We start from the raw sequence: 27,553 nt of genomic DNA on the forward strand, positions 1-27,553 counted from the left end.
CCGACGCTTAACGTCAGCCCATCTAGCTATATCAACGGGTCGACGCTTAACGTCATCCCATCTAGCTATATTAGGGGGGGTCGACGCTTAACGTCATCCCATCTAGCTATATTAGGGGGTCGACGCCTAACGTCATCCCATCTTGCTATATTAAGGGGGTCGACGCTTAACGTCTGCCCATCGAGCTATATTAGGGGGGTCGACGCTTAACGTCATCCCATCTAGCTATATTAGGGGGGTCGACGCGTAACGTCATCCCATCTAGCTATATTATAGGGGGTCGATGCTTAACGTCAGCCCATCGAGCTATATTAGGAGGTCGACGCTTAACGTCAGCCCATCTAGCTATATTAGGAGGTCGACACTTAACGTCAGCCCATCTAGCTATATTAGGAGGTCGACGCTTAACGTCAGCCCATCTAGCTATATTAGGGGTCGACGCCTAACGTCAGCCCATCGAGCTATATTAGGAGGTCGACGCTTAACGTCATCCCATCTAGCTATATCAGGGGGCCGACGCTTAACGTCAGCCCATCTAGCTATATCAACGGGTCGACGCTTAACGTCATCCCATCTAGCTATATTAGGGGGTCGACGCCTAACGTCATCCCATCTAGCTATATTAGGGGGGTCGACGCTTAACGTCTGCCCATCGAGCTATATTAGGGGGGTCGACGCTTAACGTCATCCCATCTAGCTATATTAGGGGGGTCGACGCGTAACGTCATCCCATCTAGCTATATTAGGGGGTCGACGTTTAACGTCTGCCCATCGAGCTATATTAGGGGGTTGACGCTTAATGTCATCCCATCTAGCTATATTAGGAGGGTCGACGCCTAACGTCTGCCCATCTAGCTATATTAGTGGTCGACGCCTAACGTCAGCCCATCTAGCTTTTTTAGTGGTCGACGCCTAACGTCTGCCCATCTAGCTAGCTATATTAGGGGGTTCGACGCCTAACGTCAACCCATCTAGCTTTTTTAGTGGTCGACGCTTAACGTCATCCCATCTAGCTATATTAGGGGGTCGACGCCTAACGTCATCCCATCTAGCTATATTAGTGGTCGACGCTTAACGTCCTCCCATCTAGCTATATTAGGGGGTCGACGCCTAACGTCATCCCATCTAGCTATATTAGTGGTCGACGCTTAACGTCCACCCATCTAGCTTTATTAGGGGTGTCGACGCCTAACGTCAGATAACACTGAATTTGTCCTTCCGTCAGGTTATTTACCCTGTTATACAGCGTCAGTTGCCCAGTTGGGGGCAAACTCGGGGAAGATTAGCATTTTCCAACATTGCTTGTAATTCTCTCGGAGTGAGGATGGCGCTGAAAAGGATCCACAAGGTAACGGGCTCACTAGGTTGCTTTAGTGAAAACCAAAAAAAACGTTCGTTAGCTCGATTGTTGATGTACGTCGTTAGCTATCGCTAGTTAACGTTTTTAATGATGGCTAAAGTTAGTTATAGCTAGCTAACGCCCCGTTCCCATATCCAAATACTATTTTGTCTTTCCATCTGTACCATCGGTTTGTTGACACTAGACTGGCTAACTCGTTAGGTAGTATGTAGCTACCTAGCTAGTACCATATGTATTACTAGTTATTTGGGTGTCAATCTACTGATTTCAGCACCTAAAGAATAGCCTGTAATTTATACATTATGATTTTTTTTGTTGATACAATCTAGTTAAGGGGACGTTTAGCTAACGTTAGGGGGACGTCTAGCTAACGTTAGGGGGACGTCTAGCTAACGTTAGGGGGACATCTAGCTAACGTTAGGGGGACGTCTAGCTAACGTTAGGGGGACGTCTAGCTAACGTTAGGGGACATCTAGCTAACATTAGGGGAATTTCAGTCGTTGTTGTTGTGCTGCCAGCTAGATGTTAGCTGAACGGTAGATAGCCATCACAACCAGACCTAGTTAACAGTTACTGGTAACGAAACGTTAGTAAAATGTACATGTAAGAGACGGGGTAACTAGCTAGGTGGATAAAACGTTAGCTAGGTGGGTCACTAACAATGTAACTGAATATAAATGTGTGTATCTAATTCTTGTACTCTTATCTGAACCTGCTCCTCTATAAGCCACTAGCCAGCGACACCTCAGCCGTTTTGATGAGGTTGGGCCATTGATATCCCAATGGAGAGTCCCCTGGGGTGGGGTGGGGGGCACATGAATACAGGCATCACTGGTTATCACTCACTGTTACACATCAGCAGGTGTAGTTAACGGTTCATATTTGATTTAAAGCCATTTTAAAACGGTGTTGTTTTTAAAGGGGCTTAAATTAAGTTACATAAATACAACATAGGTAATGCCACACAAACTCCGTGGTCAGTCGGCAGTTGTTTGGACGTACTGCGTTGGAGGCGGCTTATGGTAGAGAAATTAACATTCAATTATCAGGTAACAGCTCTGGTGGACATTCCTGGAGCCAGCATTCCAGTTGTACGCTCCCTCAACTTGATTGGACTGTAGCATTGTGTGCATTTTATTTTCCCCCAGCTGCAAAGAGCTGCAGTTAGTTCCAGAATCGGTGGCAAGATGTTAGTCCCAAATATTCCCAAAACTAAATGCATTGTATTTAGGACTAAACCCTAATAAAACTCAACACAATCTTGTTATTGAACAAACTGAGGTGACTAAACTGCTTGGAGTAACCCTGGATTGTAAGCTGTCATGGTCAAAAAACATATTGATACAACAGTAGCTAAGATGGGGAGAAGTCTGTCCATAATAATGTGCTGCTCTGCCTTAATAAATTCCTAGTCTGGCCATCAAACCATCACGGTCACCTAATAATCCCCAGTTTCCAATTGGCTCATTCACCCCCCTCATCTCCCCTGTAACTATTCCCCAGGTCGTTGCTGCAAATGAGAACGTGTTCTCAGTCAATTTACCTGGTAAAATAACGGATAAATAAAAAAATAACACTATCAACAAGGCGGGTCCTACAGGCCCTAGTTTTGTCGCACCTAGGCTACTGTTCAGTCGTGTGGTCAGGTGCCACAAAGAGGGACTTAAGAAAATTGCAATTGCCTCAGGACAGCACAGCTGGCCCTTAAAAGTACACAGAGAGATAACATGAATAATATGCATGTCAATCTCTCCTGGCTCAAAGTAGAAGAGATTGACGTCATCACTACTTTTTTTTTTGTAAGAAGTGTTGACAAGCTGAATGCACAGAGCTGTCTGTTTTTAAAATGCTAGCATACAGCTCAAGACACCCATGCATACCCCACGAGACATGCCATCAGAGATCTCTTCACAGTCCCCAAGCTAGAACAGACTATGGGAGGCGCACAGTACTACATAGAGCCATGGTTGCATGGAATTCTATTCCACAGTACTACATAGAACCATGACTACATGGAATTATATTCCACAGTACTACATAGAGCCATGACTACATGGAATTCTATTCCACAGTACTACATAGAACCATGGCTACATGGAATTCTATTCCACAGTACTACATAGAACCATGGCTACATGGAATTCTATTCCACAGTACTACATAGAACCATGGCTACATGGAATTCTATTCCACAGTACTACATAGAACCATGGCTACATGGAATTCTATTCCACAGTACTACATAGAGCCATGACTACATGGAATTCTATTCCACAGTACTACATATAACCATGGTTACATGGAATTCTATTCCACATCAAAATATATAAAAAACTGGTATAAATGCACCTTATGGAACAGCTGTGACTGTGAAGAGACCCACACACACAGGTACATACATACGCATACATTGTAGTATTGCTATATGGTGGTATTATACATGTTGTATTGTAGATATGTAGTGGTGTAATAATGTCATCTGATCTACCGTGTTTGGACCCCAGGAAGAGTAGCTGCTGCCTTGGCAGGAACTAATGGGGATCCATAATAAACCCCAGGAAGAGTAGCTGCTGTCTTGGCAGGAACTAATGGGGATCCATAATAAACCCCAGGAAGAGTAGCTGCTGTCTTGGCAGGAACTAATGGGGATCCATAATAAACCCCAGGAAGAGTAGCTGCTGTCTTGGCAGGAACTAATGGGGATCCATAATAAACCACAGGAAGAGTAGCTGCTGTCTTGGCAGGAACTAATGGGGATCCATAATAAACCCCAGGAAGAGTAGCTGCTGTCTTGGCAGGAACTAATGGGGATCCATAATAAACCACAGGAAGAGTAGCTGCTGTCTTGGCAGGAACTAATGGGGATCCATAATAAACCCCAGGAAGAGTAGCTGCTGCCTTGACAGGAACTAATGGGGATCCAAAATAAACCACAGGAAGAGTAGCTGCTGCCTTGGCAGGAACTAATGGGGATCTATAATAAACCCCAGGAAGAGTAGCTGCTGCCTTGACAGGAACTAATGGGGATCCAAAATAAACCACAGGAAGAGTAGCTGCTGTCTTGGCAGGAACTAATGGGGATCCATAATAAACCCCAGGAAGAGTAGCTGCTGCCTTGGCAGGAACTAATGGGGATCCATAATAAACCCCAGGAAGAGTAGCTGCTGTCTTGGCAGGAACTAATGGGGATCCATAATAAACCACAGGAAGAGTAGCTGCTGTCTTGGCAGGAACTAATGGGGATCCATAATAAACCCCAGGAAGAGTAGCTGCTGCCTTGGCAGGAACTAATGGGGATCCATAATAAACCCCAGGAAGAGTAGCTGCTGCCTTGGCAGGAACTAATGGGGATCCATAATAAACCCCAGGAAGAGTAGCTGCTGCCTTGGCAGAAACTAATGAGGATCTATAATAAACCCCAGGAAGAGTAGCTACTGCCTTGGCAGGAACTTACGGGGATCCATAATAAACCCCAGGAAGAGTAGCTGCTGCCTTGGCAGGAACTAATGGGGATCTATAATAAACCCCAGGAAGAGTAGCTGCTGTCTTGGCAGGAACTAATGGGGATCCATAATAAACCACAGGAAGAGTAGCTGCTGTCTTGGCAGGAACTAATGGGGATCCATAATAAACCCCAGGAAGAGTAGCTGCTGTCTTGGCAGGAACTTACGGGGGGGATAAGTTCCTGCCAATAAAGTTCCTGCTAATAAATGCAAATTGTCATGCTGAGACAGGAAACGGCCTTCACCAAACTGTTCCCACAATGCTGTAGCGTTAAGATGTCCCTTCATTGTAACTAAAGTGTCAAGCCCGCATCCGCCAAACTCAGATTCATCCTTTCTACTGCCAGGTGGTGAAGTGTGATTCATCACTCCAGAGAACACGTTTCCACTGCTCCAGAGAACACGTTTCCACTGCTCCAGAGAACACGTTTCCACTGCACCAGAGAACACGTTTCCACTGCTCCAGAGAACACGTTTCCACTGCACCAGAGAACACGTTTCCACTGCTCCAGAGAACACGTTTCCACTGCTCCAGAGAACACGTTTCCACTGCACCAGAGAACACGTTTCCACTGCACCAGAGAACACGTTTCCACTGCACCAGAGAACACGTTTCCACTGCTCCAGAGAACACGTTTCCATTGCTCCAGAGAACACGTTTCCACTGCTCCAGAGAACACGTTTCCACTGCTCCAGAGAACACGTTTCCACTCCTCCAGAGAACACGTTTCCACTGCTCCAGAGAACACGTTTCCACTGCTCCAGAGAACACGTTTCCACTGCTCCAGAGAACACGTTTCCACTGCTCCAGAGAACACGTTTCCACTGCTCCAGAGAACACGTTTCCACTGCTCCAGAGAACACGTTTCCACTGCTCCAGAGTCCAATGGCAGCAAGCTTTTACAACCCTTCAACAGTGTAGGTACAGCAATAGGTTGTCTTGGATGGCCATGACTAGACTGCAGTGTAGGTACAGCAATAGTTGTCTAGGATGGCCATGACTACAGTATGTAAACATTATTAATAGGGGCAGCAGGTAACCTAGTGGTTAGAGCTTTGGGCCAGTAACCGAAAGGTTGGTGGATCGAATCTCCGAGCTGACAAGGTCAAAATCTGTCTTTCTGCCCCTGAACAAGGCAGTTTAACCCACTGTTCCCCGGTAGGCCGTCATTTTAAATACGAATTTGTTCTTAACTAACTTGCCTAGTTAAATAAAGGTTAGATGTTTTTTTTTTATTAACAGAGCTGTCCCCAACTAAAACATTTTGGTAGACCAATGACCAAATGTTTTTTAGAACAATTGATTGGTCATAATTTTCTATCATGTATTTTTCCATATTTACACGCATCCTATGTGTTTTAATCCAATCAACTATATGCACTGAGGTTGTCTGATGCTTTAAGCACACTGTTTGATTAAATAATTAAGACACACAAATGACTAGAGGGAGTCTGACCCGCAATTGATTTGATTGGGCCTGTGGGTCTGGCTCAGACTTGCTGCACCATGTTAAAAAGGACTGCTAGTGACCCATTGTCTCGTCTCTCCTCCCTGCTGCAGCGACCACCACATTAACACTTGGATGTTATCGCGCTGGCCGTGTTGCTGAAGCTGCAACACAACTTTTCAGTCAGAAATGGCTGTAATTATCGTCCTGAAATCCCTCATTTGTTTAGGAAAAACATTCCGTCAACCCTGACTCTCTTCACGTGTAACGTATGCGTCACATGCCCGTGATCAATAGGGCCTGACCTATAGCCTATCATAATCATATCAATACATTTGTTATAACAAACTCTGAACATCGTAACATTTTGTTACCTTACAGATTGGTTAAATTGTTTGCGACATGTTGTGGTCGGTGCTCACCGAATGAGTAGGCTATTAAACAAACACTCAAAACAGAAGCAGGTTCTGTCATCTTTCATACAGAGCTTTCAGAAAGCAGTCAGACCCCTTTGGGTTTTTCCCCATTTTGTTACCTTACATTCTTATTCTAAAATGGATTGTGTCAAGGCACAGATCTGTTGAAGGCAGAGTCTGACAAATGGATTCTGACAAATTGTCAGACGGTTCTGTCTGCTACCGCACGGCAAGTGGTACCGCAACGCCAAGTCGAGGTCCTGCTGCTACTCGCTGTTTATTATCTATGCATGGTCACTTTATCCCTACCGACATGTACATATTGGCTCAACTAATAGTCTCCACATTGACTCTGTACCGGTACCCCCTGTATATAGCCTCCACATTGACTCTGTACCGGTACCCCCTGTATATAGCATCCACATTAACTCTGTACCGGTACCCCCTGTATATAGCCTCCACATTAACTCTGTACCGGTACCCCCTGTATATAGCATCCACATTGACTCTGTACCGGTACCCCCTGTATATAGCCTCCACATTGACCCTGTACCGGTACCCCCTGTATATAGCCTCCACATTGACTCTGTACCGTAATACCCTGTATATAGCCTCCACATTGACTCTGTACCAGTACCTCCTGTATATAGCCTCCACATTGACTCTGTACCGTAACACCCTGTATATAGCCTCCACATTGACTCTGTACCGTAACACCCTGTATATAGCCTCCACATTGACTCTGTACCGGTACCCCCTGTATATAGCATCCACATTAACTCTGTACCGGTACCCCCTGTATATAGCATCCACATTAACTCTGTACCGGTACCCCCTGTATATAGCATCCACATTGACTCTGTACCGGTACCCCCTGTATATAGCCTCCACATTGACCCTGTACCAGTACCCCCTGTATATAGCCTCCATATTGACTCTGTACTGTAATACCCTGTATATAGCCTCCACATTGACTCTGTACTGGTACCCCCTGTATATAGCCTCCACATTGACTCAGTACCGGTACCCCCTGTATATAGCCTCCACATTGACTCTGTACCGTAACACCCTGTATATAGCCTCCACATTGACTCTGTACCGGTACCCCCTGTATATAGCCTCCACATTGACTCTGTACCAGTACCTCCTGTATATAGCCTCCACATTGACTCTGTACCGTAACACCCTGTATATAGCTTCCACATTGACTCTGTATTGGTACCCCCTGTATATAGCCTCCACATTGACTCTGTACCGGTACCCCCTGTATATAGCCTCCACATTGACTCTGTACCGTAACACCATGTATATAGCCTCCACATTGACTCAGTACCGGTACCCCCTGTATATAGCCTCCACATTGACTCTGTACCGTAACACCCTGTATATAGCCTCCACATTGACTCTGTACCGGTACCCCCTGTATATAGCCTCCACATTGACTCAGTACCGGTACCCCCTGTATATAGCCTCCACATTGACTCTGTACCGTAACACCCTGTATATAGCCTCCACATTGACTCTGTACCGGTACCCCCTGTATATAGCCTCCACATTGACTCTGTACCAGTACCTCCTGTATATAGCCTCCACATTGACTCTGTACCGTAACACCCTGTATATAGCTTCCACATTGACTCTGTATTGGTACCCCCTGTATATAGCCTCCACATTGACTCTGTACCGGTACCCCCTGTATATAGCCTCCACATTGACTCTGTACCGTAACACCATGTATATAGCCTCCACATTGACTCAGTACCGGTACCCCCTGTATATAGCCTCCACATTGACTCTGTACCGTAACACCCTGTATATAGCCTCCACATTGACTCTGTACCGGTACCCCCTGTATATAGCCTCCACATTGACTCAGTACCGGTACCCCCTGTATATAGCCTCCACATTGACTCTGTACCGTAACACCCTGTATATAGCCTCCACATTGACTCTGTACCGGTACCCCCTGTATATAGCCTCCACATTGACTCTGTACCAGTACCTCCTGTATATAGCCTCCACATTGACTCTGTACCGTAACACCCTGTATATAGCCTCCACATTGACTCTGTACCGTAACCCCCTGTATATAGCCTCCACATAGACTCCGTACCGGTACCCCCTGTATATAGCCTCCACATTGACTCTGTACCAGTATCCCCTGTATATAGCCTCCACATTGACTCTGTACCGTAACACCCTGTATATAGCCTCCACATTGACTCTGTACCGGTACCCCCTGTATATAGCCTCCACATTGACTCAGTACCGGTACCCCCTGTATATAGCCTCCACATTGACTCTCTACCGGTACCCCCTGTATATAGCCTCCACATTGACTCAGTACCGGTACCCCCTGTATATAGCCTCCACATTGACTCTGTACCGTAACACCCTGTATATAGCCTCCACATTGACTCTGTACCGGTACCCCCTGTATATAGCCTCCACATTGACTCTGTACCAGTACCTCCTGTATATAGCCTCCACATTGACTCTGTACCGTAACACCCTGTATATAGCTTCCACATTGACTCTGTATTGGTACCCCCTGTATATAGCCTCCACATTGACTCTGTACCGGTACCCCCTGTATATAGCCTCCACATTGACTCTGTACCGTAACACCATGTATATAGCCTCCACATTGACTCAGTACCGGTACCCCCTGTATATAGCCTCCACATTGACTCTGTACCGTAACACCCTGTATATAGCCTCCACATTGACTCTGTACCGGTACCCCCTGTATATAGCCTCCACATTGACTCAGTACCGGTACCCCCTGTATATAGCCTCCACATTGACTCTGTACCGTAACACCCTGTATATAGCCTCCACATTGACTCTGTACCGGTACCCCCTGTATATAGCCTCCACATTGACTCTGTACCAGTACCTCCTGTATATAGCCTCCACATTGACTCTGTACCGTAACACCCTGTATATAGCCTCCACATTGACTCTGTACCGGTACCCCCTGTATATAGCCTCCACATAGACTCCGTACCGGTACCCCCTGTATATAGCCTCCACATTGACTCTGTACCAGTATCCCCTGTATATAGCCTCCACATTGACTCTGTACCGTAACACCCTGTATATAGCCTCCACATTGACTCTGTACCGGTACCCCCTGTATATAGCCTCCACATTGACTCAGTACCGGTACCCCCTGTATATAGCCTCCACATTGACTCTGTACCAGTACCTCCTGTATATAGCCTCCACATTGACTCTGTACCGTAACACCCTGTATATAGTCTCCACATTGACTCTGTACCGGTACCCCCTGTATATAGCCTCCACATTGACTCCGTACCGGTACCCCCTGTATATAGCCTCCACATTGATTCTGTACTGGTACCCCCTGTATATAGCCTCCACATTGACTCAGTACTGGTACCAGTACCCCCTGTATATAGCCTCCACATTGACTCTGTACCAGTATCCCCTGTATATAGCCTCCACATTGACTCTGTACCGTAACACCCTGTATATAGCCTCCACATTGACTCTGTACCAGTATCCCCTGTATATAGCCTCCACATTGACTCTGTACCGTAACACCCTGTATATAGCCTCCACATTGACTCTGTACCGGTACCCCCTGTATATAAACATTGCACCATCTCTATGGTGAAGCGTGGTGGCAGCATCATGCTGTGGGGATGTTTTTCAGTGGTAGGGACTGGGAGACTAGTCAGGATTGAGGGAAAGATGAACGGAGAAAAGTACAGATCTCCTTGATGAAAACCTGGTCAGGACCTCAGACTGGGATGAAGGTTCATCTTCCAACAGGACAATGACCCTAAGAACACAGCCAAGACAATGCAGGAGTGACTTTGGTACAAGTCTCTGAATGTCCTTGTGTGGCCCAGCCAGAGCCCGGACTTGAAGCCAATCTACTGTCTCTTGATAGACCTGAAAATAGTTGTGCAGCGACGCTCCCCATCAACCTGACAGATCTTGAGAGGATCTGCAGTGAAGAATGGAAGAAACTCCCCAAATACAGGTGTGCCAAACTTGTAGCGTCATACCCAAGAAGACTCGAGGCTGTAATCGCTTTTTAAAAAATTGCGCGTGTTTGTAAAACCCTGTTTTTGGCTGTAACGTAACAAAATGTGGTCTGAATACTTTCCAAATGCATTGTATATATGGATGATTTCTAAAGCCAGGCACATTTAACAGTTAGGCTGTTGATTCTAGACTTCATTCATTTGGTGTCCTCTCTCCTCAGTTTTCTTAGACAGTTAAAAGTAGTGTTTTCTCATCTCCTAACTCCGCTGCTTCCTCCATCACATTGTTGTCAACAGTCAAAATGGTGGTTGGCTTTGCACTGCTCTACTGTTGACCAGGACCCATAGGGTAGTGCTCTACTGTTGACCAGGACCCATAGGGTAGTGTACTACATTGACCAGGGCCCATAGGGTAGTGCTCTACTGTTGACCAGGGCCCATAGGCTAGTGTACTACTGTTGACCAGGACCCATAGGGTAGTGTACTACTGTTGACCAGGGCCCATAGGGTAGTGCACTACTGTTGACCAGGACCCATAGGGTAGTGTACTACTGTTGACCAGGACCCATAGGGTAGTGTACTACTGTTGACCAGGACCCATAGGGTAGTGTACTACTGTTGACCAGGACCCATAGGGTAGTGTACTACTGTTGACCAGGGCCCATAGGGTAGTGCTCTACTGTTGAACAGGACCCATAGGGTAGTGTACTACTGTTGACCAGGACCCATAGGGTAGTGTACTACTGTTGACCAGGACCCATAGGGTAGTGTACTACTGTTGACCAGGGCCCATAGGGTAGTGTACTACTGTTGACCAGGGCCCATAGGGTAGTGCTCTATTGTTGACCAGGACCCATAGGTAGGACCCATAGGGTAGTGGACTACTGTTGACCAGGGCCCATAGGGTAGTGTACTACTGTTGACCAGGGCCCATAGGGTAGTGTACTACTGTTGACCAGGGCCCATAGGGTAGTGCTCTATTGTTGACCAGGACCCATAGGTAGGACCCATAGGGTAGTGGACTACTGATGACCAGGGCCCATAGGGTAGTGTACTACTGTTGACCAGGACCCATAGGGTAGTGCTCTACTGTTGACCAGGACCCATAGGTAGGACCCATAGGGTAGTGGACTACTGTTGACCAGGGCCCATAGGGTAGTGTACTACTGTTGACCAGGACCCATAGGGTAGTGTACTACTGTTGACCAGGACCCATAGCTAGGGCCCATAGGGTAGTGAACTACTGTTGACCAGGACCCATAGCTAGGGCCCATAGGGTAGTGTACTACTGTTGACCAGGACCCATAGGGTAGTGTACTACTGTTGACCAGGGCCCATAGGGTAGTGTACTACTGTTGAACAGGACCCATAGGGTAGTGTACTACTGTTGACCAGGACCCATAGGGTAGTAGACTACTGTTGACCAGGACCCATAGGGCCCATAGGGTAGTGTACTACTGTTGACCAGGACCCATAGGCTAGTGGACTACTGTTGACCAGGGCCCATAGGGTAGTGTACTACTGTTGACCAGGGCCCATAGGGTAGTGTACTACTGTTGACCAGGACCCATAGGGTAGTGCTCTACTGTTGACCAGGGCCCATAGGGTAGTGTACTACTGTTGACCAGGACCCATAGGGTAGTGCTCTACTGTTGACCAGGGCCCATAGGGTAGTGTACTACTGTTGACCAGGACCCATAGGGTAGTGTACTACTGTTGACCAGGGCCCATAGGGTAGTGTACTACTGTTGACCAGGACCCATAGGGTAGTGTACTACTGTTGACCAGGGCCCATAGGGTAGTGTACTACTGTTGACCAGGACCCATAGGGTAGTGCTCTATTGTTGACCAGGACCCATAGGTAGGACCCATAGGGTAGTGGACTACTGTTGACCAGGGCCCATAGGGTAGTGTACTACTGTTGACCAGGACCCATAGGGTAGTGCTCTACTGTTGACCAGGACCCATAGGGTAGTGCTCTACTGTTGAACAGGACCCATAGGGTAGTGTACTACTGTTGACCAGGACCCATAGGTAGGACCCATAGGGTAGTGGACTACTGTTGACCAGGGCCCATAGGGTAGTGCTCTACTGTTGACCAGGACCCATAGGGTAGTGCTCTACTGTTGACCAGGACCCATAGGGTAGTGCTCTACTGTTGACCAGGACCCATAGGGTAGTGCTCTACTGTTGACCAGGACCCATAGGTAGGACCCATAGGGTAGTGGACTACTGTTGACCAGGGCCCATAGGGTAGTGTACTACTGTTGACCAGGACCCATAGGGTAGTGCTCTACTGTTGACCAGGACCCATAGGGCCCATAGGGTAGTGTACTACTGTTGACCAGGGCCCATAGGGTAGTGTACTACTGTTGACCAGGGCCCATAGGGTAGTGTACTACTGTTGACCAGGACCCATAGGGTAGTGTACTACTGTTGACCAGGGCCCATAGGGTAGTGTACTACTGTTGACCAGGGCCCATAGGGTGGTGTACTACTGTTGACCAGGACCCATAGGGTAGTGTACTACTGTTGACCAGGACCCATAGGGTAGTGTACTACTGTTGAACAGGACCCATAGGGTAGTGTACTACTGTTGACCAGGACCCATAGGGTAGTGCTCTACTGTTGACCAGGACCCATAGGGCCCATAGGGTAGTGTACTACTGTTGACCAGGGCCCATAGGGTAGTGTACTACTGTTGAACAGGACCCATAGGGTAGTGTACTACTGTTGACCAGGGCCCATAGGTCTGTAAATGTGAACAGTACAACAACTTTCCGTCATGGTAGAGGTCATGGTATGCTTTACCTCATTGTATAGGTGGTGTTGAATGACCGTCTGACTGGTTCTTGGAGAAATGGCATCTTCCTTTCACAAGAACACCCAGTTGGGTTGTATTCACTACTAGTATGCACCAAATGGAAGAAAACAAACAGCAACGAGAGGGACTACCTGAACTTTCAAATACAAAACACTTGTTTTCCTTTGCCAAACGTTTTGCTCCTGAGTATGCCCCCGGTGTAGGTTACTTTGGGCTGATAGCCTGTCACTGGGATTATAGCCTGTCACTGGGCTGATAGCCTGTCACTGGGATTATAGCCTGTCACTGGGATTATAGCCTGTCACTGGGCTGATAGCCTGTCACTGGGCTGATAGCCTGTCACTGGGCTGATAGCCTGTCACTGGGCTGATAGCCTGTCACTGGGATTATAGCCTGTCACTGGGCTGATAGCCTGTCACTGGGCTGATAGCCTGTCACTGGGCTGATAGCCTGTCACTGGGCTGATAGCCTGTCACTGGGATTATAGCCTGTCACTGGGCTGATAGCCTGTCACTGGGCTGATAGCCTGTCACTGGGATTATAGGCTGTCATTCATTCTTCTTTGTTCTCAGACTGGAGCTCACCGTGTTGCTTTAATCATTCAAAATGTCTGCCTCTGGTTTAGAGCTAAGTGTTCTTGGTCTCTCTTGTTGCTTGGTTTAGAGCTAAGTGTTCCTGGTCTCTCTTGTTGCTTGGTTTAGAGCTAAGTGTTCCTGGTCTCTCTTGTTGATTGGTTTAGAGCTAAGTGTTCCTGGTCTCTCTTGTTGCTTGGTTTAGAGCTAAGTGTTCCTGGTCTCTCTTGTTGCTTGGTTTAGAGCTAAGTGTTCCTGGTCTCTCTTGTTGATTGGTTTAGAGCTAAGTGTTCCTGGTCTCTCTTGTTGCTTGGTTTAGAGCTAAGTGTTCCTGGTCTCTCTTGTTGATTGGTTTAGAGCTAAGTGTTCCTGGTCTCTCTTGTTGCTTGGTTTAGAGCTAAGTGTTCCTGGTCTCTCTTGTTGCTTGGTTTAGAGCTAAGTGTTCCTGGTCTCTCTTGTTGATTGGTTTAGAGCTAAGTGTTCCTGGTCTCTCTTGTTGCTTGGTTTAGAGCTAAGTGTTCCTGGTCTCTCTTGTTGCTTGGTTTAGAGCTAAGTGTTCCTGGTCTCTCTTGTTGCTTGGTTTAGAGCTAAGTGTTCCTGGTCTCTCTTGTTGATTGGTTTAGAGCTAAGTGTTCCTGGTCTCTCTTGTTGCTTGGTTTAGAGCTAAGTGTTCCTGGTCTCTCTTGTTGCTTGGTTTAGAGCTAAGTGTTCCTGGTCTCTCTTGTTGCTTGGTTTAGAGCTAAGTGTTCCTGGTCTCTCTTGTTGCTTGGTTTAGAGCTAAGTGTTCCTGGTCTCTCTTGTTGCTTGGTTTAGAGCTAAGTGTTCCTGGTCTCTCTTGTTGCTTGGTTTAGAGCTAAGTGTTCCTGGTCTCTCTTGTTGATTGGTTTAGAGCTAAGTTTTCCTGGTCTCTCTTGTTGCTTGGTTTAGAGCTAAGTGTTCCTGGTCTCTCTTGTTGCTTGGTTTAGAGCTAAGTGCTCCTGGTCTCTCTTGTTGCTTGGTTTAGAGCTAAGTGTTCCTGGTCTCTCTTGTTGATTGATTTAGAGCTAAGTGTTCCTGGTCTCTCTTGTTCCATTGCAGGAGCTGAATGATCTGGCTCGTGACCCTCCAGCACAGTGCTCAGCAGGACCAGTGGGAGATGACAGTAGGTGTCTTAGACTTTATCATTTTATGGAACTGTTGAAGGCAGTTATTCTTCATCTTGGTCCTGGAGAACCAAAGGGCTGAATATTTTAGTTGTTTGCCCAAAAGCACTAATACACCTGATCAAAGGTGTGTTAAGAAACACTGGTTAAAGATTTACAATGACCCTGAATGTGCACTAACTCTCCTTCTCCCCCTCTCCTTCCGCCAGTGTTTCACTGGCAAGCCACGATCATGGGACCTGTGAGTACCAGTCACGTATCCCACTAGAACGGGAGAACTCTAAAGTCTTGAATGTCTGTTTTGACGAAGGTATAACATTTTCCTGGACGTACAGGTGGTTGGATCAGTCGTCATGACAGACGCTCTTTCTCTCTTTTCAGAATGACAGTCCATATCAGGGGGGTGTTTTCTTCCTCACCATTCATTTCCCCACAGACTATCCTTTCAAACCCCCTAAGGTAAGGGTCCATGTCCCTTCACATAGGTTTGGAAAGGGGCTCGTTCCTAAGTCCCTGTCAGTGGTTACACTTAGGGATATTTTTATTGTTCTGGACTGCAGCCTCGTGATGCTGCATGTAGTTAATGTTGTGTGGTAGGAGGGGTGATTTACTAGTTAATGTGTGGTAGGAGGGGTGATTTACTAGTTAATGTGTGGTAGGAGGGGTGATTTACTAGTTAATGTGTGGTAGGAGGGGTGATTTACTAGTTAATGTGTGGTAGGAGGGGTGATTTACTAGTTAATGTGTGGTAGGAGGGGTGATTTACTAGTTAATATGTGGTAGGAGGGGTGATTTACTAGTTAATGTGTGGTAGGAGAGGGTGATTTACTAGTTAATGTTGTGTGGTAGGAGGGGTGATTTACTAGTTAATGTTGTGTGGTAGGAGGGGTGATTTACTAGTTAATGTTGTGTGGTAGGAGGGGTGATTTACTAGTTAATGTTGTGTGGTAGGAGGGGTGATTTACTAGTTAATGTTGTGTGGTAGGAGGGGTGATTTACTAGTTAATGTTGTGTGGTAGGAGGGGTGATTTACTAGTTAATGTTGTGTGGTAGGAGGGGTGATTTACTAGTTAATGTGTGGTAGGAGGGGTGATTTACTAGTTAATGTGTGGTAGGAGGGGTGATTTACTAGTTAATGTTGTGTGGTAGGAGGGGTGATTTACTAGTTAATGTGTGGTAGGAGGGGTGATTTACTAGTTAATGTGTGGTAGGAGGGGTGATTTACTAGTTAATGTGTGGTAGGAGGGGTGATTTACTAGTTAATGTGTGGTAGGAGGGGGTGATTTACTAGTTAATGTGTGGTAGGAGGGGTGATTTACTAGTTAATGTGTGGTAGGAGGGGTGATTTACTAGTTAATATGTGGTAGAGGGGGTGATTTACTAGTTAATGTGTGGTAGGATGGGTGATTTACTAGTTAATGTTGTGTGGTAGGAGGGGTGATTTACTAGTTAATGTGTGGTAGGAGGGGTGATTTACTAGTTAATGTGTGGTAGGAGGGGTGATTTACTAGTTAATGTGTGGTAGGAGGGGTGATTTACTAGTTAATGTGTGGTAGGAGGGGTGATTTACTAGTTAATATGTGGTAGAGGGGGTGATTTACTAGTTAATGTGTGGTAGGAGGGGTGATTTACTAGTTAATGTGTGGTAGGAGGGGTGATTTACTAGTTAATGTTGTGTGGTAGGAGGGGTGATTTACTAGTTAATGTGTGGTAGGAGGGGTGATTTACTAGTTAATGTGTGGTAGGAGGGGTGATTTACTAGTTAATGTTGTGTGGTAGGAGGGGTGATTTACTAGTTAATGTTGTGTGGTAGGAGGGGTGATTTACTAGTTAATGTTGTGTGGTAGGAGGGGTGATTTACTAGTTAATGTGTGGTAGGAGGGGTGATTTACTAGTTAATGTGTGGTAGGAGGGGTGATTTACTAGTTAATGTGTGGTAGGAGGGGTGATTTACTAGTTAATATGTGGTAGAGGGGGTGATTTACTAGTTAATGTGTGGTAGGAGGGGTGATTTACTAGTTAATGTGTGGTAGGAGGGGTGATTTACTAGTTAATGTGTGGTAGGAGGGGTGATTTACTAGTTAATGTGTGGTAGGAGGGGTGATTTACTAGTTAATGTGTGGTAGGAAGGGGTGATTTACTAGTTAATGTGTGGTAGGAGGGGTGATTTACTAGTTAATGTGTGGTAAAGGGGTGATTTACTAGTTAATGTGTGGTAGGAGGGGTGATTTACTAGTTAATGTTGTGTGGTAGGAGGGGTGATTTACTAGTTAATGTTGTGTGGTAGGAGGGGTGATTTACTAGTTAATGTGTGGTAGAAGGGGTGATTTACTAGTTAATGTGTGGTAGAAGGGGTGATTTACTAGTTCATGTGTGGTAGGAGGGGTGATTTACTAGTTAATGTGTGGTAGGAGGGGTGATTTACTAGTTAATGTTGTGGTAGGAGGGGTGATTTACTAGTTAATGTGTGGTAGGAGGGGTGATTTACTAGTTAATGTGTGGTAGGAGGGGTGATTTACTAGTTAATGTTGTGTGGTAGGAGGGGTGATTTACTAGTTAATGTGTGGTAGGAGGGGTGATTTAATAGTTAATGTGTGGTAGGAGGGGTGATTTACTAGTTAATGTGTGGTAGGAGGGGTGATTTACTAGTTAATGTTGTGTGGTAGGAGGGGTGATTTACTAGTTAATGTTGTGTGGTAGGAGGGGTGATTTACTAGTTAATGTGTGGTAGGAGGGGTGATTTACTAGTTAATGTTGTGTGGTAGGAGGGGTGATTTACTAGTTAATGTGTGGTAGGAGGGGTGATTTACTAGTTAATGTTGTGTGGTAGGAGGGGTGATTTACTAGTTAATGTGTGGTAGGAGGGGTGATTTACTAGTTAATGTTGTGTGGTAGGAGGGGTGATTTACTAGTTAATGTGTGGTAGGAGGGGTGATTTACTAGTTAATGTGTGGTAGGAGGGGTGATTTACTACTTAATGTGTGGTAGGAGGGGTGATTTACTAGTTAATGTGTGGTAGGAGGGGTGATTTACTAGTTAATGTTGTGTGGTAGGAGGGGTGATTTACTAGTTAATGTGTGGTAGGAGGGGTGATTTACTAGTTAATGTGTGGTAGGATTGGGTGATTTACTAGTTAATGTGTGGTAGGAGGGGTGATTTACTAGTTAATGTGTGGTAGGAGGGGGTGATTTACTAGTTAATGTGTGGTAGGAGGGGTGATTTACTAGTTAATGTGTGGTAGGAGGGGTGATTTACTAGTTAATGTTGTGTGGTAGGAGGGGTGATTTACTAGTTAATGTGTGGTAGGAGGGGTGATTTACTAGTTAATGTGTGGTAGGAGTGGTGATTTACTAGTTAATGTGTGGTAGGAGGGGTGATTTACTAGTTAATGTGTGGTAGGAGGGGTGATTTACTAGTTAATGTGTGGTAGGATTGGGTGATTTACTAGTTAATGTGTGGTAGGAGGGGTGATTTACTAGTTAATGTGTGGTAGGAGGGGTGATTTACTAGTTAATGTGTGGTAGGAGGGGTGATTTACTAGTTAATGTGTGGTAGGAGGGGTGATTTACTAGTTAATGTGTGGTAGGAGGTGTGATTTACTAGTTAATGTGTGGTAGGATTGGGTGATTTACTAGTTAATGTGTGGTAGGAGGGGTGATTTACTAGTTAATGTGTGGTAGGAGGGGTGATTTACTAGTTAATGTGTGGTAGGAGGGGTGATTTACTAGTTAATGTGTGGTAGGAAGGGGTGATTTACTAGTTAATGTGTGGTAGGAGGGGTGATTTACTAGTTAATATGTGGTAGGAGGGGGTGATTTACTACTTAATGTGTGGTAGGAGGGGTGATTTACTAGTTAATGTGTGGTAGGAGGGGTGATTTACTAGTTAATGTGTGGTAGGAGGGGTGATTTACTAGTTAATGTGTGGTAGAAGGGGTGATTTACTAGTTAATGTGTGGTAGGAGGGGTGATTTACTAGTTAATGTGTGGTAGGAGGGGTGATTTACTAGTTAATGTGTGGTAGGAGGGGTGATTTACTAGTTAATGTGTGGTAGGAGGGGGTGATTTACTAGTTAATGTGTGGTAGGAGGGGTGATTTACTAGTTAATGTTGTGGTAGGAGGGGTGATTTACTAGTTAATGTTGTGTGGTAGGAGGGGTGATTTACTAGTTAATGTTGTGTGGTAGGAGGGGTGATTTACTAGTTAATGTGTGGTAGGAGGGGTGATTTACTAGTTAATGTGTGGTAGGAGGGGTGATTTACTAGTTAATATGTGATAGGATGGGTGATTTACTAGTTAATGTGTGGTAGGAGGGGTGATTTACTAGTTAATGTGTGGTAGGAGGGGTGATTTACTAGTTAATGTGTGGTAGGAGGGGTGATTTACTAGTTAATGTTGTGTGGTAGGAGGGGTGATTTACTAGTTAATGTGTGGTAGGAGGGGTGATTTACTAGTTAATGTGTGGTAGGAGGGGTGATTTACTAGTTAATGTGTGGTAGGAGGGGGTGATTTACTAGTTAATGTTGTGTGGTAGGAGGGGTGATTTACTAGTTAATGTGTGGTAGGAGGGGTGATTTACTAGTTAATGTTGTGTGGTAGGAGGGGTGATTTACTAGTTAATGTGTGGTAGGAGGGGTGATTTACTAGTTAATGTGTGGTAGGAGGGGTGATTTACTAGTTAATGTTGTGTGGTAGGAGGGGTGATTTACTAGTTAATGTTGTGTGGTAGGAGGGGTGATTTACTAGTTAATGTGTGGTAGGAGGGGTGATTTACTAGTTAATGTGTGGTAGGAGGGGTGATTTACTAGTTAATATGTGGTAGGAGGGGTGATTTACTAGTTAATGTGTGGTAGGAGGGGTGATTTACTAGTTAATGTGTGGTAGGAGGTGTGATTTACTAGTTAATGTGTGGTAGGATTGGGTGATTTACTAGTTAATGTGTGGTAGGAGGGGTGATTTACTAGTTAATGTGTGGTAGGAGGGGGTGATTTACTAGTTAATGTGTGGTAGGAGGGGTGATTTACTAGTTAATGTTGTGGTAGGAGGGGTGATTTACTAGTTAATGTTGTGTGGTAGGAGGGGTGATTTACTAGTTAATGTTGTGTGGTAGGAGGGGTGATTTACTAGTTAATGTGTGGTAGGAGGGGTGATTTACTAGTTAATGTGTGGTAGGAGGGGTGATTTACTAGTTAATATGTGGTAGGATGGGTGATTTACTAGTTAATGTGTGGTAGGAGGGGTGATTTACTAGTTAATGTGTGGTAGGAGGGGTGATTTACTAGTTAATGTGTGGTAGGAGGGGTGATTTACTAGTTAATGTTGTGTGGTAGGAGGGGTGATTTACTAGTTAATGTGTGGTAGGAGGGGTGATTTACTAGTTAATGTGTGGTAGGAGGGGTGATTTACTAGTTAATGTGTGGTAGGAGGGGGTGATTTACTAGTTAATGTTGTGTGGTAGGAGGGGTGATTTACTAGTTAATGTTGTGTGGTAGGAGGGGTGATTTACTAGTTAATGTGTGGTAGGAGGGGTGATTTACTAGTTAATGTTGTGTGGTAGGAGGGGTGATTTACTAGTTAATGTGTGGTAGGAGGGGTGATTTACTAGTTAATGTGTGGTAGGAGGGGTGATTTACTAGTTAATGTTGTGTGGTAGGAGGGGTGATTTACTAGTTAATGTTGTGTGGTAGGAGGGGTGATTTACTAGTTAATGTGTGGTAGGAGGGGTGATTTACTAGTTAATGTGTGGTAGGAGGGGTGATTTACTAGTTAATATGTGGTAGGAGGGGTGATTTACTAGTTAATGTGTGGTAGGAGGGGTGATTTACTAGTTAATATGTGGTAGGAGGGGTGATTTACTAAATATATTAGCATTTTGTTGAATTAATATTTTTCTCTCTCTCTCCCCCAGTTAGCGTTTACCACAAGAATTTACCACCCCAATATTAACAGTAACGGCAGTATCTGTTTGGATATTCTCCGATCACAGTGGTCGCCGGCTTTAACCATTTCTAAAGGTGAGTTAGGACCACTCTGTGAAGGACAGATTCACTGAAGGTGCATTATGGGGTAGTTTACCGGACACAGATTAAGCCTGGTCTCGGACTACAAAGTTATTTCAATGAAGATTGTGGAGATGTTTTCTACAATGTTTAATGTGCCTCTGTGTGTGTGTATCATAAGAAATCAGACGTCACTACATCACATGGCCTAGATGTCTACGTGAGAGTCGTCTGTAATGGGGATCCAACCCCCCCCCATTGCTCCTGTTCCTAGTTACACTGCTGAGAAACGGGGTTTCTAACTCTTGTAACTGTCTTCCTCTGCAGTTCTGCTCTCCATTTGCTCCCTGTTATGTGATCCCAACCCAGACGACCCTCTAGTACCAGAGATCGCACGCATCTATAAAGCAGATAGTGACAAGTAAGTATCCTGTACTGCTGTCTGTTGGAGACATCCCTTCAGTGTCATTTTATATACTGCAGATGTCAGGACATTTTTCATTCTGTATAACCCAGTGAAAATACGTTATTTTCAACATGTTTTTTGGCTCACTGGGAAGTTGATAAACATAACATGTTCCTGTCTGCTTTCAGTCGGGGACCTGTACACACGATCATTGTCTACAGCCGAGACAAAGCAGAATAATGTCCCGTGTCTCTTACGAAGCCACTCCTTCGTTGCTCGGGCGGTGTGTTTGGGATCATTGTCATGCTGAAAGACCCAGCCACGTTTCATCTTCAATGCCCTTGCTGATGGAAGGAGGTTTTCACTCAAAATCTCACGATACATGGCCCCATTCATTCTTTCCTTTACACGGATCAGTCGTCCTGGTCCCTTTGCAGAAAAACAGCCCCAAAGCATTATGTTTCCACCCCCATGCTTCACAGTAGGTATGGTGTTCTTTTGGATGCAACTCAGCATTCTTTGTCCTCCAAACACGACGAGTTGAGTTTTTACCAAAAAGTTATATTTTGGTTTGATCTTACCGTATGACATTCTCCCAATCTTCTTCTGGATCATCCAAATGCTCTCTAGCAAACTTCAGACGGGCCTGGACATGTACTGGCTTAAGCAGGGGGACACGTCTGGCACTGCAGGATTTGAGTCCCTGGCGGCGTAGTGTGTTACTGATGGTAGGCTTTGTTACTTTGGTCCCAGCTCTCTGCAGGTCATTCACTAGGTCCCCCCGTGTGGTTCTGGGATTTTCACCGTTCTTGTGATAATTTTGACCCCACGGGGTGAGATCTTGCGTGGAGCCCCAGATCGAGGGAGATTATCAGTGGTCTTGTATGTCTTCCATTTCCTAATAATTGCTCCCACAGTTGATTTCTTCAAACCAAGCTGCTTACCTTTTGCAGATTCAGTCTTCCCAGCCTGGTGCAGGTCTACAATTTTGTTTCTGGTGTCCTTTGACAGCTCTTTGGTCTTGGCCATAGTGGAGTTTGGAGTGTGACTGAGGTTGTGGACAGGTGTCTTTTATACTGATAACAAGTTCAAACAGGTGCCATTAATAGGTAACGAGTGGAGGACAGAGGAGCCTCTTAAAGAAGAAGTTACAGGTCTGTGAGAGCCAGAAATCTTGGTTGTTTGTAGGTGACCAAATACTTATTTTCCACCATAATTTGCAAATAAATTCATTAAAAATCCTACAATGTGATTATCTGGATTTGTTTTCTCATTTTATCTGTCATAGTTGATGAAAATTACAGGCCTCTCTCATCTTTTTAAGTGGGAGAACTTGCACAATTGTTGGCTGACTAAATACTTTTTTGCCCCACTGTATATATATTTAACATTTATTTAACCTGGCAAGTCAGTTAAGAACAAATTCTTATTTACAGTGACTGTCTACCCTGGCCAAACCCTCCCCTAACCCGGACGGCGCTGGGCCAATTGTGCGCTGCCCTATGGGATTCCCGATCGCGGCCGGTTGTGATACAGCCTGGGATCGAACCAGGGTCTGTAGTGATGCCTCATTTAGGCAGATTACCTTGACATTCTTGTGCGCAGGCACTATGGTGTTCTGCTTGAAACATGTAGGTCTTACAGACTCGGTCAGGGACGTAGGGATCCGCAGGGACGTTCCGCTGGCAGACCAGGATCCGTAGGGACGTTCCCCTGGCAGACCAGGATCCGCAGGGACGTTCCCCTGGCAGACCAGGATCCGTAGGGACGTTCCCCTGGCAGACCAGGATCCGCAGGGACGTTCCCCTGGCAGACCAGGATCCGTAGGGACGTTCCCCTGGCAGACCAGGATCCGCAGGGACGTTCCCCTGGCAGACCAGGATCCGCAGGGACGTTCCCCTGGCAGACCAGGATCCGTAGGGACGTTCAGACCAGGAAACATGGTGACTGTACCCTAGTACGGCTTTGGTGAAAAGTAGTGCAGCCGATAGGGTGCCGTTTGGGAAGCTGCCTCTATTGTTTTTGTTTGTTTTCCCTCTTACAGATACAGCAGAATAGCAAGAGAATGGACGCAGAAATACGCCATGTGATGACTGGTCTGAACGGATCATCGGAAGGAGAACGTTGTTGTAGCTGGAGTCAACTTCAATTGCTTGTTTTCATTATTTTGTTCATTTTGTTATTGAATTAGACTCATTTTGCCCCCATTTTCACTCCTTCATTTATGTGCTATTAAAAAGATAGTGTTTGTTGCTCGGACAGTCAACGTGTGTACTAGTTTAATTTAAGTGCGGGAAAAAACACAACATTTTAATGTAAGTCTTTCATGGGTTCTGAACTCTTCATGTTGAGCATGCAACAACAGTATACGGCCGTGCCGACTGGCCTTTTGGTTATCAGACTAAACCACTAGACTGCGTTCCATCCATGTTGTTCTGAGGACGTTGAAGACACCTGACCAAACCGGACAGACGTGTCTCTTCAGGAAACACCAACTGGTGTGTGATGTTGTTGGCTGTGTCTGAAATAGCAGTCTATTCCCTATATACACTACTTTTAACCAGAGATTTTCTAGGGGAATATCCCTGTGGATCCTGTTCTACTAGAGGAATATCCCTGTGGATCCTGTTCTACTAGGGGAATATCCCTGTGGATCCTGGTCTACTAGGGGAATATCCCTGTGGATCCCGGTCTACTAGGGGAATATCCCTGTGGATCCCGGTCTACTAGGGGAATATCCCTGTGGATCCTGTTCTACTAGGGGAATATCCTGGTCTACTAGGGGAATATCCCTGTGGATTCCGGTCTACTTGGGAATATCCCTGTGGATCCTGGTCTACTAGGGGTGGATCCCGGTCTACTTGGGGAATATCCTGGTCTACTAGGGGAATATCCCTGTGGATCCCGGTCTACTAGGGGAATATCCCTGTGGATCCTGGTCTACTAGGGGAATATCCCTGTGGATCCTGGTCTACTAGGGGAATATCCCTGTGGATCCCGGTCTACTAGGGGAATATCCTGGTCTACTATGGGAATATCCCGGTCTACTAGGGGAATATCCCTGTGGATCCTGGTCTACTTGAGGAATGTCCCTGTGGATACCGGTCTACTAGGGGAATATCCCTAGTAGACCGGTCTACTAGGGGAATATCCTGGTCCACTAGGGGAATATCCCTGTGGATCCCGGTCTTCTAGGGGTGGATCCCGGTCTACTAGGGGAATATCCTGGTCTACTAGGGGAATATCCCTGTGGATCCCGGTCTACTAGGGGAATATCCCTGTGGATCCCGGTCTACTAGGGGTGGATCCCGGTCTACTTGGGGAATATCCTGGTCTACTAGGGGAATATCCCTGTGGATCCCGGTCTTCTAGGGGAATATCCTGGTCTACTAGGGGAATATCCTGGTCTACTAGGGGAATATCCCTGTGGATCCCGGTCTACTAGGGGAATATCCTGGTCTACTAGGGGAATATCCCTGTGGATCCTGGTCTTCTTGGGAAATATCCTGGTCTACTAGGGGAATATCCTGGTCTACTAGGGGAATATCCCTGTGGATCCCGGTCTACTAGGGGAATATCCTGGTCCACTAGGGAATATCCCTGTGGATCCCAGTCTTCTAGGGGTGGATCCCGGTCTACTAGGGGAATATCCTGGTCTACTAGGGGAATATCCCTGGGGATCCCGGTCTACTAGGGGAATATCCCTGTGGATCCCGGTCTACTAGGGGTGGATCCCGGTCTACTTGGGGAATATCCTGGTCTACTAGGGGAATATCCCTGTGGATCCCGGTCTTCTAGGGGAATATCCTGGTCTACTAGGGGAATATCCTGGTCTACTAGGGGAATATCCCTGTGGATCCCGGTCTACTAGGGGAATATCCTGGTCTACTAGGGGAATATCCCTGTGGATCCTGGTCTTCTTGGGAAATATCCTGGTCTACTAGGGGAATATCCTGGTCTACTAGGGGAATATCCCTGTGGATCCCGGTCTACTAGGGGAATATCCTGGTCCACTAGGGAATATCCCTGTGGATCCCAGTCTTCTAGGGGTGGATCCCGGTCTACTAGGGGAATATCCTGGTCTACTAGGGGAATATCCCTGGGGATCCCGGTCTACTAGGGGAATATCCCTGTGGATCCCGGTCTACTAGGGGTGGATCCCGGTCTACTTGGGGAATATCCTGGTCTACTAGGGGAATATCCCTGTGGATCCCGGTCTTCTAGGGGAATATCCTGGTCTACTAGGGGAATATCCTGGTCTACTAGGGGAATATCCCTGTGGATCCCGGTCTACTAGGGGAATATCCTGGTCTACTAGGGGAATATCCCTGTGGATCCCGGTCTACTAGGGGAATATCCTGGTCTACTAAGGGAATATTCCTGTGGATCCTGGTCTACTAGGGGAATATCCCTGTGGATCCCGGTCTACTAGGGGAATATCCCTGTGGATCCCGGTTTACTAGGGGAATATCCCTGTGGATCCTGGTCTACTAGGGGAATATCCCTGTGGATCCCGGTCTACTAGGGGAATATCCCTGTGGATCCCGGTCTACTAGGGGAATATCCCTGTGGATCCTGATCTACTAGGGGAATATCCCTGTGGATCCCGGTCTACTAAGGGAATATCCCTGTGGATCCCGGTCTACTAGGGGAATATCCCTGTGGATCCCGGTCTACTAGGGGAATATCCCTGTGGATCCCGATCTACTAGGGGAATATCCCTGTGGATCCCGGTCTACTAGGGGAATATCCCTGTGGATCCCGGTCTACTAGGGGAATATCCCTGTGGATCCCGGTCTACTAGGGGAATATCCCTGTGGATCCCGGTCTACTAGGGGAATATCCCTGTGGATCCCGGTCTACTAGGGGAATATCCCTGTGGATCCCGGTCTACTAGGGGAATATCCCTGTGGATCCCGGTCTACTAGGGGAATATCCCTGTGGATCCCGGTCTTCTAGGGGAATATCCCTGTGGATCCCGGTCTACTAGGGGAATATCCCTGTGGATCCCGGTCTACTAGGGGAATATCCCTGTGGATCCCGGTCTACTAGGGGAATATCCCTGTGGATCCCGGTCTACTAGGGGAATATCCCTGTGGATCCCGGTCTACTAGGGGAATATCCCTGTGGATCCCGGTCTACTAGGGGAATATCCCTGTGGATCCCGGTCTACTAGGGGAATATCCCTGTGGATCCCGGTCTACTAGGGGAATATCCCTGTGTATCCCGGTCTACTAGGGGAATATCCCTGTGGATCCCGGTCTACTAGGGGAATATCCCTGTGGATCCCGGTCTACTAGGGGAATATCCCTGTGGATCCCGGTCTTCTAGGGGAATATCCCTGTGGATCCCGGTCTTCTAGGGGAATATCCCTGTGGATCCCGGTCTAAAGTAGTGCATTTTATCAAGAATTTGATGCCATTTCGATGGCAAGCAGTGTTATGCTTTTTAATATTGTTTGCGACACATGGGCCTGAGAGGAATGTTTACCACCTCATATCCAAATGTGTGAACATACAAACAAACGCTGCTCGGTATGTCAACAAACAGCAACAAACAAACAAAAGAAATGTAATGTATTTTATGCATGTTATAGGAATAGGTTGGATGTTACCCATAGGAAGTGGCTACAAAGAGCAAATGGGGAAATTATTCAATGAAAGCTTTCTATCTTTGATGATGATTCTTTTTTCTTTTTTTTTTTTGAAGTTGAGAGCTTATAGTTAGGTCACCTACCTAAACACTGTCTTGTAGCCCTGAGACGCGACGCAGAGCTATTGGTTCAACTATCTACTGGTGCCTCTGGCGTCTTGGTTTTTTTGTTGTTGAGTTTCCCCTTCAATAAAGGTAAATCATAAACACTT

At 46.1% G+C, this 27,553-nt stretch overlaps 1 protein-coding gene across 2 annotated transcripts; it reads left to right on the top strand.

The window, feature by feature from the left end:
- The first annotated feature begins 1,137 nt into the window (after window positions 1-1,137).
- On the top strand, window positions 1,138-27,553 carry LOC139375478 (ubiquitin-conjugating enzyme E2 D2-like). Of its 2 annotated transcripts, none has more exons than XM_071117297.1 (7): window positions 1,138-1,348; window positions 15,220-15,283; window positions 15,494-15,525; window positions 15,666-15,743; window positions 21,193-21,298; window positions 21,611-21,704; window positions 23,734-27,553. In XM_071117297.1, exons 1-7 carry the CDS (start codon window positions 1,325-1,327, stop codon window positions 23,777-23,779), a joined length of 444 nt encoding a protein of 147 aa, XP_070973398.1. In that variant the 5' UTR covers window positions 1,138-1,324; the 3' UTR covers window positions 23,780-27,553. The 2 variants fall into 2 exon arrangements, with proteins under 2 accessions (XP_070973398.1, XP_070973397.1); XM_071117296.1 differs by lacking the exon at window positions 23,734-27,553 and adding an exon at window positions 21,878-22,928.

The sequence above is a fragment of the Oncorhynchus clarkii genome, chromosome 19 (assembly GCF_045791955.1).
Source record: "Oncorhynchus clarkii lewisi isolate Uvic-CL-2024 chromosome 19, UVic_Ocla_1.0, whole genome shotgun sequence".
NCBI classification, from domain to species: Eukaryota; Metazoa; Chordata; class Actinopteri; order Salmoniformes; family Salmonidae; genus Oncorhynchus; species Oncorhynchus clarkii.

What these genes read in the sequence shown, in the direction of transcription:
- LOC139375478 (XM_071117296.1), top strand. Translation starts at nt 1,325, where the DNA reads ATGGCGCTGAAAAGGATCCACAAG. An exon ending in AAGCCACGATCATGGGACCT is followed by an intron (nt 15,526 to 15,665) that starts GTGAGTACCAGT and finishes CTCTCTTTTCAG; the next exon opens with AATGACAGTCCATATCAGGG. An exon ending in GGCTTTAACCATTTCTAAAG is followed by an intron (nt 21,299 to 21,610) that starts GTGAGTTAGGAC and finishes CTTCCTCTGCAG; the next exon opens with TTCTGCTCTCCATTTGCTCC.